Source organism: Haliotis asinina, chromosome 14 (genome assembly GCF_037392515.1).
Source record: "Haliotis asinina isolate JCU_RB_2024 chromosome 14, JCU_Hal_asi_v2, whole genome shotgun sequence".
Lineage (NCBI taxonomy): Eukaryota > Metazoa > Mollusca > Gastropoda > Lepetellida > Haliotidae > Haliotis > Haliotis asinina.
In genome coordinates this window covers 32,992,153-33,013,246 of record NC_090293.1, presented here as the reverse complement: position 1 = coordinate 33,013,246, position 21,094 = coordinate 32,992,153, and the positions used below count along the sequence as shown (strand labels likewise).

The 21,094-nt window shown below is 39.4% G+C and overlaps 1 protein-coding gene across 1 annotated transcript in view; it reads right to left on the bottom strand.

Moving 5' to 3' along the window:
* The window catches only part of LOC137261907 (uncharacterized), a 45,011-nt gene that overhangs the window by 3,217 nt on the left and 20,700 nt on the right, over positions 1-21,094 (bottom strand). The window contains exons 2-4 of the mRNA XM_067799725.1: positions 10,771-10,873; positions 9,459-9,604; positions 4,970-5,386 (exon numbers count right to left, since the gene is read on the bottom strand). Coding sequence (XP_067655826.1) covers positions 4,970-5,386; positions 9,459-9,604; positions 10,771-10,873 — 666 coding nt within the window. The remainder of the gene's footprint in view (positions 1-4,969; positions 5,387-9,458; positions 9,605-10,770; positions 10,874-21,094) is intronic.

Genomic DNA, 21,094 nt, shown 5'->3' with positions numbered 1-21,094 from the left:
ATCAAAGTCTAGTTATATAAGCCTATATCTATTCGTTTTGAACAATAGTCTGTGGACATATCACAAGATGGGTATGGGGACATGGGTGGATGAATCTTGTTTAATGTCGCATCAGTCAAAGTCAAGTTGTGTAAGCCTGTATCTATTCGTTTGTAACAATCGTCCAACAGTATCACAAGATGGGTATGGGGACATGGGTGGATGAATCTTGTTTAATGTCGCATCAGTCAAAGTCAAGTTGTGTAAGCCTGTATCTATTCGTTTGTAACAATCGTCCAACAGTATCACAAGATGGGTATGGGGACATGGGTGGATGAATCTTGTTTAATGTCGCATCAGTCAAAGTCAAGTTGTGTAAGTCTGTATCTATTCGTTTGTAACAATCGTCCAACAGTATCACAAGATGGGTATGGGGACATGGGTGGATGAATCTTGTTTAATGTCGCATCAGTCAAAGTCAAGTTGTGTAAGTCTGTATCTATTCGTTTGTAACAATCGTCCAACAGTATCACAAGATGGGTATGGGGACATGGGTGGATGAATCTTGTTTAATGTCGCATCAGTCAAAGTCAAGTTGTGTAAGCCTGTATCTATTCGTTTGTAACAATCGTCCAACAGTATCACAAGATGGGTATGGGGACATGAGTGGATGAATCTTGTTTAATGTCGCATCAGTCAAAGTCAAGTTGTGTAAGTCTGTATCTATTCGTTTGTAACAATAGTCCAACAGTATCACAAGATGGGTATGGGGACATGGGTGGATGAATCTTGTTTAATGTCGCATCAGTCAAAGTCAAGTTGTGTAAGTCTGTATCTATTCGTTTGTAACAATAGTCCAACAGTATCACAAGATGGGTATGGGGACATGGGTGGATGAATCTTGTTTAATGTCGCATCAGTCAAAGTCAAGTTGTGTAAGCCTGTATTTATTCGTTTTGAATAATGTAGTTCATCCAAAGATCTGGTTCTTAAATATACGCTTGTCACCCGGAATCTGGTTCCGGAAGTAAACTGGTGCCCTGTCGTTGTCGTTCGTAAAAAGGGGTCTGGGTACCAGCCTTATCAGTACCTGAATTAGCGTCTGGCGAAACTTATTGGCCCTATTCCTGACTAAGGGAGACACCAGAGATGGGCATCCCTGAGCAACAAACGCCTCAACCATGAAGCTTCGCCAGTTTTGAGTGGAAAGGGTTTTACGGTTTTAGTTAGTTCAGTGCATCTGAGGACTTTACATGTATTTTGAACAGCAAAAGTTCCCCAAGTTTCGAAACAAAATGAAATCTCATAAACGTAAGCGTTCGTGCACATGTTCAAAGCCTTAGCAAAAACAGAACTGTTTCTTTTGCTGTTCAGTATATAAAAATACTCACCCCAAACCTTTAACAGTCATGAAATGACTTACGTATAAGAGGAAATTTTCGTAGTGGCTTAAATTTCGATTTAGAAAACGATGTCCTCGTTACTAAGGTAAATATGGCACAAATGTGACCGATGCGACGTTGAAATATTGTTACCTCCCATTAGCAGTCTTAAATACACACACTGTGACTTTTAAATGTCTCAAAATCCGTAAGGAATGCTATTCGGATGTGATCAAGCAGTGATTAGATTTCTGATAATGAGTTGTTTACGTGATATGTATACGGTTATGTCAGCCGGTTCTATATCGGATGTTGCAAAGTGTATTAAGAGAGTGTCGTTTATAGAAGAGGCTCCTCACACCAAGGTATCTCAGCGTTAAGTTAATTAGAACGACGTCTTTCTCACGTAACACGTAATAGCGTTACGTCGGCGTTAAGGTTAAAGGCTGACTCGAAGCGTTGTTTAATCCCCAGACGAGGTTTACCGTGCATAATGATTGGGTTTTATAGAAGTAGGAACTATTTACCTGATTAACTACCAACCAACCTGCCTACCGACTTAACGTTTTACCTACCGAACTATCTGCTGCGGTGGGGTAGCCCAGTGGCTCATGCATTCACTTGTCTCGCCGAAACATCGAGTTCGATTATTCACATTGGTTCAATGTGTGAAGTTCACAGTGCCTGACCACCCAATTCAGTACAACCGCATTGCTTAACAAGTATTCACTGTATCTGAGGTGATGCTGGCAACATGCCATACCAGCATCCCAACATGGCGTCAGGTAAGATCACCTGGTGTTTATTTCCCTGGCAGTCTTCCACCTGTATACAATCAAAATTGTTTAGCACGCTGATAAACCTTGATGGTGCAAATATACGGAATGCACTATATTTGCTTATCAATGTCTCTGTGCTAAAGAAAAAGTATTTTCAAAATCGGTTGAGGATGTCAGTGAGGGATCACCATCATCATCGTCATCGTCTTCGTCATCGTCGTCGTCGTCGTCATTGTTATTTTTGTAATATTTTCTAGCAGTGGACAAGGAACCATACGAGGTATCCCCAAGAGCTGAAATGCACAGTCATATACATAGCAGCCACGCAACGATCCACAGTACCAGTGATACGAGTATATATATATATCATTCTCGAATTCCCCTTAATATGGTGTTCATCCGAACAAGATTATCAATAACTCTCCCTGTTGTCTTTCAGCAGGTTCCTGATCAAATTATGTCGGAGTAATCAGTCTCCCTCCCCGAGATCCTCCCGTCGATGCCATGCCCTTCTCCACTTCCAGAAGCAAAATGGCCACAGGAAATTGAAGTAGACCGTTTCCGCGGTGCCTTAATCCCATTAATAGACACTCACTACCGTAGGTGGTCAACGCTTGGTGGACAAAAATTGGAGCTGGTAACTATACACCAGTTCAAGAAAATAAGACCGTGCCAGAAGAGGTTTGCAGATGTTGCGAAAGATTTCATTGGTTCAGATTCCAAACGTGTTTAGATGAGACAACATATGAAAATAAATTGAAGAGGTCCAGATGGAAGGGTCGACACGTTGTATATTAGTTGGTCATGTATGTATTCCATCGATTTACAGTAATGGTTCAGGTGATAGATTGGATCAGCTTTGTATCGAACCTTTTAGTTCTGCCAGCTTGAGTGTATTTATTTGTCTGGATGACAGCGTGTTGTGTGAGTGCAACTATTAAGAGCGTACTTAAAGACTTAATGCTTTAGCGCGTGTCATCAAGCTATACGGCGGCCGGTCTGCTTCATGCAATCCTTAAAGTTTCACTCGAGTGCCCGGAGTCTAACGGAATCAGCGGAGTGGGCACAACCAAAAAGTAATGAAATACCTTGGGTTAAACAAATCATTTCTCGTCGCAATACTGACCCGAACAGTGTTGGTACATTACCTTGGGCTCTATCAATAATGCACAATCGTAGTATATAATTAAGGTAGAACCAGTGGCACTTTGTGCCGAATGGTATCAAACTACTTGCGGATATAATTAACAACATTGATAAGCTGGAAGTTATCACGGCCGTAAAGAAACGTCGCAATGAAAGCCTGCAATTGTATGTATACTGAATAATAGCTCCCCTTTAATTTGATTCTTCTGCAAAAGGTGGCTACCCTTATGTACATATTGTTGGTTGGCTGATAGTTGTTTATCGCCGGGCTCAGCAGTATTCTAGCTATATGGCGGTGGACAATAAATCCAGACAATCATGTGATCAACAGGATGAGCATCGATCAATGTAACTGGGATTCGATGTATCGAAAACTCAGAAGCTTACTCACAAGCTTATTTTTGATGAGGTTTTAAAAGCGTAAGATCAGAGAGAAACATATCAAGGTTTCCATTCGCCCTGAAACTGAAACAAAATTGGCCCCACCCCCTATATCTGCTTGTGGGGGTAGTGGGGTAGCCTACTGGTTAAAGCGTTCGCTCGACACGCCTAATACGCGGGTTCAATTCCACACATGGTTACAATGTGTTATGCCCATTTCTGATGTCCCCCGCCGTGAGTTTGCTTGAATATTGCTAAAAGTGGCGCAAAACCATACTTACTTACTCATGCACATTATGTGGACATTAGTTTATTTATTTGGTTCTGAGCCGAGGATAATTTGTGTCATATCCAACGCATACTAAATTTCAGATATACCAACCATAGTAATATCAGATGCTCACGTACATTGTGTTCATTCTTATCATTCCTTTAATAACTTCAGTGCAAGGACAATCTTGCAACTAAACATGCTCAGAATTAGAAACACTTGTCTATGGTATGCTGGAGCTCATCTCGATAAGCAGTATTTTGCTTAATCTTTGGCATAAACATATTTTAAGTCGTTAATTTATTGGTAAAATATTGATGTAACGGCGTTTAACTCTTTCCAAGGCTCAAAACATACACTAATGACAGACTATCTGCCATAAATATATTTTTATTTACTTCGCTTAAAGTATTTATATCAAGGAATTTAAGTTAATGAGCAATTTAATCATCTAAAGTTCAAATTTTCTATGCAGAATAATATACATTTTGACAGACAAAAAACACAACTGTCATGAAGTTATCCACATATAGCCATGTCACAAATATCATAATGCTTTCGTACAGCTTATGACATTTTAGAGAAATATAAAACCTTGAGCATTTATTCACACAGTGATAAATGCAAACCATTTACGATACAGGCAGACAAAATGCCAACCTCTGGCGTGAAGTCATATTCAAGAGCAGAATTAAATTGTGCAGGTCGTGTTGAATAATCGGGTTAAGTAAGTACACAATATATTAAACACATTATCAAGGAAACAGCATTTTAATGGCCTTTAACGCTTCATTTAAATAGTTTGGCGGCCATCTTTAAACCGTAAGTTAACGTCTTGAATGTGTTGTGATGATGACATCGTGTGAAATTAGTGACAGAAAAAAATATATCCCAACTCTCACCAAACCCATGATACCACGAAGTATATTCAATAAACATAATTTGTGAATAAATGGTTAGCAAGTAATTCCGGAGTGACAGCAGGGTAAATAAAACACGATTTACTCACTGATATAAATATGTCTACATACCTTGTGAAGGGAGATAACTGCTCCTCAACATGGAATAATCATCAGGATTCATCACGCATACTACTTCCGGGATGTGCGGACCAAGGATTTCCACTACGGGTTTCGAGTACACAATCGTACTAATCGTCTCACACACAGATCCGGATGTATATTCCTCCCAGAACGAATCCATTACTGTTGTGTTGGGCATGCGCATTAGAAACAACATTCCATCGTCAACCCAGCGAGACCGCGCGACAATCACGTGAAAGTCTGACGAGAGGTAGCGAGTCGTGACGAATACAGGGTCAGGGACACGTTTTGGCATCAACTTGAAGTACGTTCCTCGCAACGTCGACATCAACGTCTCCAGTGTGCATTTGTCGTCGTCGTCTGGCACTGATGAAGCGTTCAGCGTCACAAACAGTGACAGCTTTCCTGTGAATGAAGAATATGTCGATGCCAAGTGAGGGTGTACGTATATTTGACATTTGAATTTAACACAACAGGACAGCATTGCAAGACAATACGTTAGTCCAATTTAAACGTAAACATCTAACAATATTACTAGCCACGTGAAGTGACCCACGTCATTGAAGCGATAACTTACAGGAATTAAATTACTATAATCAGATGTTATATGAATGAATGAATCATCATTAATATAGCAACCATCATCCCTTGTAATGTTAAACGAGATACCAAGAATCGGTTTAGAATTGATCTTCAATTGATGCTTGCCAAAAAAGGCGACTATGCCTGTCGTAGGAGGTGACTAATGGGATCGGGTGGTCCGACTCGCTAACTAGGTTGACATACCATTATAGATCAGTGTTCGTGCTGTTGATGACTGGATTGTCTGGTCTAGACTCGATTATCTATCATATGGCTGGAATACGGCGGTGTTAAACGACTATACTGTCGATCTGCACTGTCGATGTCCCATCCCCGCCGGCGCCATAGCTAAGTTTTAAACTCTTCAAGCCTTGGTCACGAATGTGCTAGGCAAGTAAATCATCACGTTTGGGCCAAGCGAAACAAATCAAAACTTTAAAAACTATACCCAAAGTCATATATCATTTCCCTTCCATCACCAAGAATATTTTCATGACCTATTACTGACTAGTAATCAGGTATATGCTACCTGTAAAACTCACTGTACTGTCTTGAGTCCTACTGACTCGAAAGAGGGAAAGACTGAAGCTGTATGCTCGCGGTTTTAGCAATATTCCAGTAATGTCAAGGCGGGGGACACCAGAAATTAGCTTCAGACATAGCACTGATGTAGGGAACAGAAAACGGGTCTACGGCATAAGGAGCAAACGCTACCTCAGCGCCCCCGACTAGAAAGAGAAATTGGAATTATTTTAAAAAATAATTATTTTTTAAAATGTGTAGTCTATATAATGCATAAACATGCCTCTTACTGAAATGGGAGCCATTTAAACATGATTTATGATCCGATATGTTCATCCCCTTCTCTGTACAATTTGTTGAGAAATTGTGTTCAGGGTCCGTCAGGTCCATTTGTGCGTTATTTTGAACACTAAATGTTTATGATACTTGGTAAAAGAGATGTTTGCACGCTCTGAACTTTATTCTAAACCAGATTAAAACGCTAAATGATTTAGCGTCATGCAATTTAGAATGCCGAATTCCAGTCGAAATGTTTTAGTAATTGGATCTCAGGGCGCCCGATGTCTCTGGTGTCCCATTAGGAGAGACTAGTGAGCTGTCCATCAGGCTGTTAAGAATCAAGCTCGCGGAAGGCTGCTGAGGGGTATCAAATTCACGTGTGTGCGCTTGTTTGAGCATGTAGAGCAATTTTATTGCGAAAAGTTTATTTAAAATCGATATCTAAATAATTGCGCTTTGAGGTAGTACAAAGTACCTGTCTATTGGTTTACATCCGCTCTGGAATGGGTGGAAAGTGAAATCGTAGAATTTAAAGTAACGCGAAGGGGGTGTAATGAATTTTGATTTCCGTTTTTTAGTTTTGCATTCTTTGTTATAGCACAGTACACTTCATCTATATAGTTACAATCTATATACACGAATTCGAGTGTCATGCAACAAAAGAAACAGCTACAAATGTTGGCAGACACTAGCTTAGAGGCAGATCGATGATTGAAACTTCGCGTCGACCTGCTTCCAAACAGATAACATGTACAATTGTTATATACGGAATGTAAGCGATTGCTCTGTACATCGAAAACTGTCGCACGAGGTGTTGCGGGTGTTTGCCGAACCGGTATCAATCATAGTGAGTGAGTTAAGTTTTACGCCGCACTCAGGTTGTCAGTAAATGATCGAGCCTGGACCAGACAATCCAGTGAGCAACAGCATGAACATCGATCTGCGCAATTGGGAACCGATATCATGTGTCAACCAAGTCAGCGAGCCTGGCCACCCGAACCCGTTTAGTCGCCTCTTACGACAAGCATAGTCGCCTTTTATGACAAGCCTGGGTTGCTGAAGGCCTATTCTACCCCGGATCTTCAAGGTGTTTCAATCGGTTAAGGGCGCGAGAGTTGATTTAATGTAATGTTAATACATAATAGATACTTTTTTCTGAATACTGTATGTGGTAACTTCGCTGGAGCAGATAGTATTAATGACAGAAATGCAATACTGATTTTTAGAGAGGTCTGGCGTGATAGGGTGCCTTAAACATTAAACAAGGGGATATGTTATTTTGTTGATATTTAACTCCTCTCCTGTCAAATAATTGATTACAGAACAGTCTCGTCTCCTGTTTGCTGGGTTCCGCCCTATTGCGCGACTTAGTGAGATAACCAGTCCCAAACTTTTAGACTATATCATTTAACTGGATGCACTAAATATTAATCAGTATGATCTGATAAGTCTAAGCACTTGATTATTGCAACACTACGCTCTGATCCTAGCAAACACGTCGTTCAGCGTGCTCTGTCGTACAACGAGCTCTGAAAAACGGAAATCTGGAAATCGTGGAAATTTCAAAACGAGGCTCTGCCGCTGGAAACGTTTGACGGTCTGGTACGGAATTGATATTACATCAACCTCTTTGTGCATTACAGAACTAAGCTGAATAAGCGTAAAAAAAATACATAACCAGTTTAACCAATGAGCCAGATACATTTTGACATTTAATGTATTAGTCTGATTTATGTCTGCTCATTTTACGACCTTATTAAACAGGGGCAGTCTGTGATTTTATAGTTATGTTATGCAGCCTGAACCTCTACATAATGTATAGAAAGACGGTGTTATTAAAGTTTAGAATTAAAATTCATTTGTAAATTCCATTTTCTTATGAAACAAGGAATTGGAATTCAGTTTAACCAGAGTTGTTTGTGGTGTCTATTTTCACTTTCAAAATTCGGATCGGCTGAAAAGTAGGTCATTGTCTAAATAGGTTAATGAAACTTATGTTTCGGTATGAACTCTCAGGTATATGGCGGCTGACAGTATTTGAGTGTGGGCAGACAATCCAGTGATCAATAGCATCAGCATCGATCTAGGCAATTGGCAATTGTCAACCAAATCTTCGAGGCTGATCACCCGATCCCGTTGGCCGTCTCTTACGACAAGTATGAGTTACTGAAGGCTAAAATGCGAATAATGACAATAATTCCAACTCAGAGTGAGTTAGTAATTCTGACGTCACATTTACAGTCTCCCAGGTAGCTTATTGTCAGTGGAAATCCCGAAGTGTCGTAACCCAAGATAAAGGGCACGGCAAACACGAAATCCCCAAACTACAATAAGAGTGAAGCTCTATATCTCTAATACATAAAGTAAAATGAAACACGATGTATATTTGACATTCAATGTATTAGTCTGATTTATGTCTGCTCATTTTGTTATTCTACTATCAGGAAATATGTTTTACAGCGCGTATCATTTAAAAGGCGTAAAGGTTAAACGCTAAGTGTCAAATATACATGGTCGTGTGATTAAATATCAACCGATTGACCATCTTACGCAAATATACATCATGTATAATCATGTGCTGCTTGACAGGCCCGAAAGCCTAATGTTTTATTACTTTCAAACTGAATGTGCTTGTTATTGCAAGGATTTATTTATTGTTCGAAATGTTCCTTTCTATTCTTGTAATCCGTGTAAGAGGCGAGTAACGGGAGTGGGTGGTCAATCTCCCTGGGCTGATGTACGTCATCGTACACCAACAATCGTACGCTGCTTATGACAATAGCTTCCCCAGTACACATTCAAATGCGGTAATAAGGTAGTCTACTGGCCAATGCGTTCACTCGTCACGCCGAAGACCCGGGTTCGATTACTCACATTGGTACAAAGAGTGAACCCCATTACTGGCGACCCCGTCGTGATATGGCTGGAATATTGCGCACGGCGGCGTGAAACCATACTCACTCACTCATTATTTAACTACCGCCGTCAAAAAACACGTACCAGGATTATTGCCAAAAGCAAGGTTCACCCAGACATACCTTCGGGAATGAAACATGACTATTTACATGATTCATATGACAATGACTTTACTCACCCCGGAACACAGAATATTCACCCAGCCCATAGAACGGTCCCACTGCCATCATGATCTGCAAGATGTACAAGCCGGCTGCGAGAATCTTCAGGTTTCGGACGGAGAATGTAGATGAGTGTTCAGCAGGTGCCCGTACGTAAAGATACCTGTAAACAAATCACCAGATATATATCAACTTCAGATAAAAGGTTTTCTTAACAAACGACCATAGTTTCAAATCGTTATTTTTGGGGGTTATTACAAGGGGGTATGTGCAGTAGTTAGAACACTGAAACAAATGCACATGCGGTACGTGATGAACGTTAACTTTGAACATCCCTACTTGTTCTCGGTGTTTCATTTAATGTGCATATCCCCTTGTAATACAAACCGAACAGCGAATTGAAACTATGATCGTTTGCTAAACAACTTTTACCCGAAGTTGAATAGTTCCGAGATTTAAATGTTCAAATGGTAAGGGAAAAGTATGAGGAATTCGCAAACTTAATTTCATTTTATTTGATTAAATTTTTCGTTTAAAGTGAAAACCATCGGTACGTTTTCACTGCAAACAAACTATAGTCTTAACATGTTGTTAGTGCTCGTTTTAGCAATACAGGGCGGTGGGATACACAAGAAATCATACCGAATCTGAATCGGACAAACAAGCTTTTTAACTACTGGACCACGTTACCCTACGGTGGAATTAACTGCATGCTGCTAGTGAGATAGCCAGCACTATACCCATTGGGCTACCTTGAAGTCATGCATTTGTAGGATACGGACGTATATAAGAAATTGTAGATTGCTTTTCTTTTTCATTTGAATGGTCATCTATTTTTCACGTTAACTTGAAACGGGGGCTTTGTTTATGGAAATGAAGGTCGTAGAGGTGTATTGACTGAAAAACAAACAAGCAACAGAATACTGCGAAAGGGTCACGAATTCAATAGGCATAGGATGCTGGTTGAACGAAGGGACGCAACTCTGTACAGAGAATTGGAAATGCGTAAATATTAAATGGTAGTCTAAATAATCAAGCTCAAAATACACGCTCCTTGATAGTTTAATAGCACTGATTTGTCACGTGAAATGACTAAACATAAATAGGCCAGAAATAGTCTTGGGGAATGTTTCCCTTTAAATGACATGACATGACAATGCTTCAAGTAAAATATCAACTAACGATTTGTTTTCTATTAATTTTAATTTTCTAGTGAACCATTAATAGCATTTATATTGTATTTAGCCAGTACTATCTGTCCGAAATGATCAAATAACTTCAGAATAAATTTCAAAAGCCATGGTGTAAATGCAGCTGAGCAATGTTTACCTTTCTACAGCAATGATAGCCAGCATCCAGTTCGCACCTCCTGCAAATACGTGGTCAAACGTTGCGAACACTTCACACGAAAATGTTCCTCGTAGTGGACCATCTGCAAAATATATTTAGGTTAACGCCACATTTGATAAATCATACGTTGATGGATCGGAGAATGAAGCAAATAAATACAAAGCTGACAAATAATACAAAGCCGTGGTCCTGATTTCACAGACATCGACTCAGAACAGACGTATATAACTAAGATCGTTTCTTGGAACGGGACTGAGTCTAGTAAAGGCGTGTTAACGAGATTGGGATGGTTGTAACATGTGGCTCTGTTAAAATGAGGTGTGTGAGCCTCATCTGCATGGAATGCAAATGGAACAGGTAGATTAAAGACGCGAAACTCAACAAGATACAATGTGTTTCTCAAAGAGTTGTCATGTTACATCACATCTTTACCCAGTCAGGGAATGCGACCGAAGTAAGAAATATAATAACTTGAGATAATATTATCCAAAATATAATGTAATGAGAAGTTGAAGCAAAACTTTTAACAATTTAAATGGTTTTGCAATCCATATTCCACCATTACATGCAAACACACGCCTGCGAAATATCGCTTATATATGTTTATATCACGAATTGTTATGTTGTACTGATGTGATGTCATGTAATGGTGTCATGTGATCATGCGATGTCATCACGAATGGTCATGTCGTGTCATCATGTGACGTTATGTAATGGTGTCATGTCGTCATGTCATGTCATCACGAATTGTCATGTGACATGGTGTCATATCATCATGTCATGTCAACATTTCATGTCATCACGAATTGTATAATCATGTGATGTCATGTAATACCATCATGAATTTCATTGTGTTCATTCATCATATAATGTCGCCATAAGCGGTATGTTGTTTTGTGAGAAGAGATGGAACTCTTGGTCTGTATTTGCCGATTTGATAAACGGAAATCGAAAGAGGGGACAGCAACACAGCAACACATGAGTCCATCAGAGCATCAATAAAAGTGCGCCAGCCTGTTGTGGAAGAAATATCCACGCTGACGCAGTTTCTGAAGCTGTCTGTGATGTTTTAAAATCCCTACTAAAATCACAAACGTGGGAATTATGGGTTATTGAAGATTCAGTCACGAAAGTAGAAAATATATTCAATTTGTTTTTCATTTTTGTCCCCAAGACGAGGTCTCTGCGGTAGACAGGTGTCAGGACTCTTTAAGAAGCACGTAGTTAAGATAAACGATTAGTCCCTTTGAAAAACAGATACCATCTGTCTTCCACTAATGAAACCAAAAGAAGTGAGAAGGTTGACAAATCAAAGATGATTTCTGCTTGAAAGAAAATGCGATGACGTCATGGAATCAATAACCAATATTCTTCGTGTGGGACGCAGTATTGAGAACACGTTCGAATACGAGAACGGCGTTCACACTGAAAGATACCGCTATCTGCACCCTTGTCAATAACCACTGAGAATACTAATTACAGCAATGCTCGGCATTTTCCACAAGCCTTTGGAGAAGGTTATCTGACCAAAAGGAACTCGAGTGGGTGAGCCAGTAAATGCCTGAAGTAAAATGCATCGGACTTGTATGCACTTAGGTGAATTAGCACTGACGCCGTTTCAGCTCATACCATGCTAGCTAAGTCACCGATTAACGTGATTCTATAGGTGATAATACTGTCACCAGTATGACAACACGATTGGATTGTGTTCACCTGGAAAAATATCCACTGACGTGATTTGTGTCGTATAACGTGATAAATATGACCCGAATAATAACAATTCCACAAAAATTCATGCAACCGCAAAACCCAAAGCACCTGTATTTCGTGAATAGTCGTGGAAATACATAAGATCATAAGAAACTGTAAAATATATATGTTTAAACTATCACTTTTCTACTGGATTGTGATCTTTATGGACTTTCAAAAACAGAAGAATACAAAATGTAATTGTATGATTATATACTAACAGTAAAAGAAACGCAGCTCAAGTTGCTCAAGTTTTCAAATACAGGACATAAACATGAACGTTTACTTTTATGAGATTTCTATTTTTTCGAAAATTGTGTCTCTTTTGCTCCCCGGTATATATGAAAATGTATCACAACACCGTTTGCAACTAGCAATATCAAGAAGCAAGTACATTGCATATTCTATTTCTGTTCTTGGGTGGATGTCACACTATTGCAACAATGTCTCCCTATTAATATATTGTGATTTAGTTTAGTCACAAATTGATACATGCATAATCAACCAAATGGTAGAAAGCATGAACCGAGAATATTCTGTTTGATAACTTTGATCCTATCTGAGCTGCCCTGTTCATTATTCTTTAACACGCGACACATTTGGATCCGGGCTAGAATGACCATCCCTATCCACGTCTGTCGTAAGTAGCAACTGAGTGGACCACTTTGTTCAGGTTCCCTGACTTGGTTGATAGAAACAATCGTATCTGATCGGCTTTTATCGATAATCATGACATCCGTCAGTCAATGTCTTGTCTGGTAGTGATAAGAACTAGGTTGTTTACAAACCGCCATCATAAAATACTAAGTGCGGCAATAAACATCAAACAAACCAATACACTTTGACAAGCTTTCACGTACCCTGCTTGAAGACCAAATATTTGTTCAGAAAGCCAACCTCATGTCTCAAGTGAATTACATATCTGGATGCTGGAACCCTAGAGTTTGGAATCCTAGCTAACAATTCAGAACTGGATACCATCGTAGAGAATAGAAATAAAAGACTACATCAATGGACGACACATGTCTCAACAACATTTTTGTATATATACTGAGGGGGAAAAATAAGGGATCACATGAAAACACAAGTGTTCCTTTATTTTTTTCTCTTTTTTTTTTGAAGCAGCTTTGAATCGCACAGCTTGTGAAAAAACATAAAGGAACTTTTGTACTTTCATGAGATCTCTCAGTATATAATACATATATAGTTGTCATCCTAATCTCTTATCAAGACTAAATCGGTATGAGACGTTACATGTCTGTGAGTGGGATGGGATTTGTTGGGGGCAAGTCTTCAAGTCTCTTTCGTCTGAATTCTTCCAGCACTAATTGTTCGCTTGGGTGTATACTGTAGTATCGCCTGTGTCTAACATCAGGTCTAGAAATACACTGTGACTTCAAATAGGATTTCCTAACTGACCATTCAGTACGACGTTACCAACATACTGGAAGTAACAGTATGATTTAATGGCAGTGACGGTATAACGGCATCATAAAGTGTGATCTGAGAATGTCACTACATCATGTCATGGCCTTATGACGTTTTGAAAGAAAAAGAAATTCTGAAAGTAAAGATTCTCTTTCCAAACTAACTTGTGTCTGATTTTAAAAACCACATGAGGACGCCAATTTTTGTATTTTCCATGAAGCGACTGGAGTCCTTCCAATGTATAATAATTGGTTGTTTTAGCATTTAAATGGGGCGTTTATTCATGTTCGCTGCATGTATGGATAACAAATATATCAGAGTATGTTGGAATCATTTAGAGAGGTCACTAATTCTTGTAATGGCCAAGAACCAAGAATGACCCATTTACACTTTTCAAATGATGGTTTCTTCGCATCAAAATGGCTTATTGTAACTTATCACTTTTATGCTGCGTTTATGTATAATAAACGTGTTATGGGAATCATTTTGGTACAAAACTTTGTCCAATTCATTTAATGTGATCATGACAACGTTTAGGTTATCTTCAGCAAACAGCACACAGTCAGAATGGTGTCTGAATGGAAGCTGTATGCATGCATGGAAGAGTTTTATTGCCACTATAAATACCCAAAGGCAGGAGCTGATACGCGTAATGAATACAAAGGTCCGTTTTCTATTTATTGATTACATATAGTCCTTCGGAGTGGCAAACGGAAATAGGAAGGAAATCGCGTTAACGGAAGTCAATCTAAACATAAAAACATGTCTTCTCTGTTCTGTTTTTCATGGACTCCATCTCTGTGCCAAACCTTCTCCACTCTATGAGGAGAAAATGTTACGGAATCACTCTAAGCATGCCAAAGGCGCCAATCCTTGAATGTCAGCCAGAACTGTTGCCTGTCTGCACTCACACATCAAACGTTTACTGTTTCCAATGAGGCTCTCGTTTTTAAAGAATGCTTTAGGACCGAAGAGGACAAAAGGGATAACGTGCATGGTTTAGAACTCAACTGATAGATATACATGTAATATAAAAAAATTCATGATTGCAACTATGGTTAGTTAAAAGTAAATAAAACTAATTGCGGAACTGTTTTGATAAAAACACCTTATACATCAACACATAAAAAATCCGCAAACTCATTTATTAGAAAATGTTGCTAAAATATTAATTAATCGATAACCAAAGTATCAATCATCTTCTAGATTAATCATTCATGCAGACGCGGAAAAACATCTTGGCAGTCAAATACAGAGGCCATCTTGATCATGACGATAGCTGATATGGAAATGGTATATCGACTATATTAAAGGTTACATATTTGTTGACAAAAATGTATTTTCTGTACTACATGTTGTTGACTTTCATTTGTTTAGATATAAAATACGTATACAGTGAAGTAACTATAACATTAAAAGCGTCACGTGTATTTAATATATTCATAAAAATGGAACACTTTTTGGCAACCGGAGGAATAGTTTCAAAAACATGAGTATAAACCCAGTGTATCGTTTTTGTCTGATGTTTAGAATATTCACCTAGAGGAGTCTTGGTTATTCCTTTAAAGTATCGATAGTGGTGTGTCAGCCTATTTTGGGAAGCAAAACAATTTGATTTTGGCTTTAATTGTATGCACGTAGTTGGATAGCAGATGACATTTAATGATTAACGTCATGGATATTTGATTCGTGTAATATACTTCGCAACAATATCTTACAATGTAATGTGGAAAGATACCTTGTGGTAACGGATGTTACATACCTCACCCTTAGAGGTGTTTGTTAAAGATATCATCACTGGCTTGCTCGAAAGAAAGAAATTCCAAACATGCAGGTGTCTGAATAAGATCACCAGTAATCAACTGATGTCATTATTCATACCATACTAGTTTCAGTGCTAACAGACTTTAGTGCTAATAAACTGAAAATATATGCTTTAATTCACAATATCTGGAATGTTGTTGACTGCGGCGTCAAACAACAACAACAACAATACACAAATGTGCCTGTCATGAGAAGTCATGAAGTAATTAGTGAAATTCCTTTCTTATTGCGGGTTAATCATCAACTGTTGGACGTTTTATTACATAATAAACATTTAGTAGTTTCTGTTTCAGAGGTAAATATGTCATATGCAAACACGGACAATTAGATTTAACACTGTTTAATGCTCGACTCACTCTAATGCTTTCATCTCTCCTGTGTGGTTTCAAGCATGCACCTGATTCAAGGTTTCTGTGTCTTTGAATTCGTAGTATTAATGTTGGTAAATGCTGTTAAAGTTTTGTACAAAAAGCAATGAAGATGTTCATATCTATTTGATTCATTAGACGTCTCCTTGATGTTCAGGATGATTGGGAGCTCACACCAGGCGTCGCTACTCCATCAGCAACACGTAGTTAAGAAGAATCGCTTCCTTACCAGCGGACAACATAAACCATCAGTCTTTCGCTAACGACATGGAACAAATACAACCTTGGACGGTTGACAATCAAAGACAATCTGTAGCCTGACAGAAGACAGGAGGTACAAGTAGGAATCAGTAGGTGCCAGTCAGAGTAGGTGTTGTTTTCGGGATTGGTAATATGAGAATACGTGATCGGCGTTCACAATGGTCGATACATCTTACTCGACCCTGGTCAATATACACCGGGTTTATCAACTGCACCAATACTTGGCATCTTGGTCTAGCAGTTGGCGATGTGTGTCTGACAAGTTGACAGAAACTCCTTCCTGGAAAGCGGTAAATACCTAGAGTCAAATTCATCGGAATATGACGCACATTTGTGCATTAGTGTCCAATAGTTGCAGAATTGGATAACGCGAGTCCATCGGTACCAATAATCAGGTACTTAGAATATGGCAAAACGATTGAAGTGTCTCCATGTGGAAACAGCCACTGACGTGATTCGTGTTGTAGCCCTTCCAACCTGCTTTTATCTGGTATCAGACTCCTTTATCATTTTGATGACGGTATAGTTTATAACCGGCATACGTAAAACTGTCAACGTTATCTAAAATGACAAGGAGTTCGTTCTGCTTTTTATTATTCTCAGGTTCTTCCGAATGATTACCCAATGTCTTGAGTTATATATTTGTCTCATGATCACCGACGTGACACTTGTGTTACATCGTTTTACATATTTTGATTTCAAAACTGATTTTAATTACCGTATTTACTAGAACGTTTAAGTTCAAAAGGTGTGTTGAGTACATTATCTTTGTGCATAATAGCTGAGGATGATACAGGTAAATGGGCATTTTCAATAAAAAAATTAAGAACGATATATGCGCGACATTTGTGATGAATTTGAAATGCTATTCAACTCCATAGTGAGCAATAGAGGGAAAGGAAAAATAGAGAAAGATTCCAGCACATAGGAAGACATTTATCAAGAATGTTTATGACTGTATTCCTGTTTTCAACACAACCTCAAAAAGCTGGGGGTTTTAACAATAATTACAACACAACTACCGGGGGCGGTGGGGTTGAGAAGTGGCTGAAGACCTGGTTCTAATCATCTCAGGGGCACAATGTATGAAGCCGATTTCTGGTGTCCAATACCGTGATAAAAGCTGTACATTGCTAAAAGCGGCGTAAAACAAAACTCGCTCAATCGATACCGGTGACCTCCTTAAAATCGGCCACCATCAGTTTTTACATTTGCTAGACAGAGGACTAGACAATAGAACTGTACATGTATTTTTAAATAATGTGAGTGTAGGGTTCGACTCATGCCGCGACAATGACCACTACTTTAGTAGGAATTGCTTGAATATTCAGCTTTCAGTTGCTTTGAAATGTTACAATACCTTCTACTAGGACGTATGGAATATTTTGACGCCAAACATCGTCAGGCACCAACTTCTCATCCATTTCAAGGCTTGGACATAGCATGAATCCAAAATGTCTCAAAAAACCTAAAGTTGTTTAGTATTTGATAAAAGATATGTTAATGTTTAGCAGTGGAACTTGGTTCAACTCTCTTAAGAGGCACGAATTTACAGTGTGGAGTAGCCTCCCGCGTACGTTCAAGGATTCAATAACAATCGTTCACTTGCCAGCACCATGGGCGTACTCTTTATCTCAACGAGGAGGTCAAGTTTTTACGATGTGCGTCATGATCCTTTAGGATATCGATTATACATTACTGACGCCTCCGAACACTAAATTCAGTAATGATGTCAAACGTCCAACTGAATTTATCATCAAGTTTCATGTTGAAGGTTGACGGTAACACTGATACTTTAAAAGCAATATTATCATTTCGCTCCTTGTAAGAGAATCCACAGCAACCTGTTTTACATGCCGTCTTTGTGTCTCTCTCGTTCTTCATTCGAAGGTACACACTCGTGACGGCAACTACTGAAACATTCCGTTATCGTTTAGTTTTTCGTCTGAAGCAATCATGTTTTCCAACGCTGTGTCCGAAAAAAGCAAGTAATTCACGAATGTCACTTTCGATTGCATTCAGTTCTTCTTTAACTACACCGTTATCACGATACAGATCTCACGGCATCTCCTATGGACTGGCTGTCATTCTAGATGGATTGCATGGATTGTTTGACGGTGAGCTCTGATTGTCAGGAGCACAAAGTCCTGGGCACTTTTGCACAAAGCGATCTTTAACTGCAGATGGATCTAAATTGTAATACAGACTTTCATAATCCTAGAACTTAGATCGCCAATGGGCTCATTCGTACAAAGCGATAACAGCACAATGACAAAGCGATATCACCACTATAGCGCTATGACAAAGTGATTATTAACACTAAGACACTCTTAACGTTCGATTGAGCGATTGACAGTTAACATTTATCTACTCGCACAAAACGATCTTAGCACGACGACCGTCGTAACTCATATGACTCGTGAAGATCCGGGTTAGAACTGATCTTCAGTAGCCCATATTTGTCGTTTGAGGCGACCAACGGTATCGATTAGTCAGACTCACTGACGCATGTCATTGTATCCCAGTTGCGCAATGTGATCACTGGATTGTCTAGCCCCGACAGAATTATTTACAGACCGCCATGACGGAGGTAGGACCAAGGATCCTTACTAGGTAGCATGCAGGCAGTCTGTTTACCCTCGTCAATCACATAGACGCTGATGTTAAGCAGAACACATGGTTTATTTTGTTCATTAGTTTTAATGACCGTATGTCACTTATCATTGGCATGTTATTGGTTGAATATTTCTAAGTTACACAGGTGCAGTCGTGTGCAGAAACCATTTCCCCAAACCATCCACTTCTGACAGCTTCCTGAAGTTAACATCAACAGCCCCGATTGATTGCGGAAGTACGACTGACCGAGTATGGTTTTATGTGCCGCTTTCAGAAATATTCCAGCAATACACCAGAAATGAAGTCAGACATTGTACACATGGGGGAAACAAACCGGGTAGTCGGGGTGACGAGCGAACGCTTTAACCACTTGGCTACCCCATCGCACTCGGATGTACGACCGATATTACCCGTATGGTGTTGGTGACGTACATGCACGATACCTGTGGAATTATCTGGCAACGAATGCCATTATTAATGTACAATCAATGCATACATCAATTTAACCATTGGAGTCGACGCAGCTTCAAGCAGCAATTGAATAAGATACGGAATTTAATTTATGCCGAATACTGATCGAAGCTATTTGGAATAGCATGTTCCAGCAATGCATGGGCTTCACATATTGTACCCTTGTGGGGATTCAAATCCGGCCTTATGTGACGAGCGACCACTTTAACCACAAGGCAACCCACAGCATCTGTTTTCAGAAAGCAGTCGCCGAAATAGTGCTAATTCATAGAATGAAAACGTCGACCCGTGGAGAACTTAGTTTTCAGTAACCCACGCGTGCGGAGATGATGGAACATCAAACGTACTTATATAGCCTGACACTGACTTGATCATCTATGAGAAATTGATCATCACCATGTCACACACTGGATTGCCTGGTCGGGAGTCGATTATTCACAGGTTGGTGTCATATACCTGGGGTATTGTTGACTGCGGAGTAAGACAAGAAACAAACAAACAAATAAATATGGGTTAGCGCAACAAATATACATTTGTGGCATAGCATTATCATACCAATATACCAATCGCTTTGCAAAAAACAACAAATGTGATTCGGAGATTCTATTGAATTGGCTTCTCCGGAAACCTTGACATATATAAATTTATTTTATCATCAAGAAAGAAAGCCTCTTTAAAAGCATAATGATGGTAGACTCTTGAGTGAATAGCTTCCCGAAGAGCTAGGTATGACGTTCGTCTTGTTCACTTTGATTCTGGTGATACGGGATTTGATCCTTGACAGTGTACTATTTTCGTTATTTCTTAGTAATATTCAAGCAATATCACGGCAGGAGACACTACAACTAGGCTTCACACATAGTACCCATGTGGAAAATCGAACTTTATCATGGCAAGGTTTAAGAAAGAAACTGATCAAGAGCATCTTTATCAAGCTTGTTTAGATTCAGCAAGCATCAAACAGTTCTCCTGCAGTCTGTCCTTGTTTCTACTCATGTTGAACATGAATCATGCAGTCTGGGCGGTGGGGTAGTCTTGAGGGTATGGCGTTCCCGTGTTCCGAAGACCTGGTTCAGATTTCCCACGTGGCACAATGTGTGAAGCCCATTTCTGGTGTCCCCCGTCGTGATATTGCTGACATATTGCTACAACAACGTAAAAGCATACTCTCTCTATCTGCATACCTGTCTGAGACTTTTCACTACACTGAGTCGTGTATTAATAAGTAGTCAGGTTCGTAACCTGTTACAGAAAAAAACAGAACAGTGTACAAATTTCATGTAATGTACAGTGGAAATCATAATTATGCATTTTACTCCGAGATATTTTCGTCACTGCAAGATTCAATGCATAATGCATGCACGAAGAACCACTGATACAAGGACCAGTTTCTTTCGATCCCTCATAATAATCCAAACCAGTAAATACCAATGAAATATAAACCATCAATGCTGAAGAATAATCAGTTTGTGTGTCCAAGTCTATTCCGTTGCGACAGGAACAAAAAGACATGAGGAGCAAGTTGGCGTCTTTCGGGTAACTGTTGGCTGTCCTTTGCTGGTCTCTTGCTTTTGAAATGTCTGCTC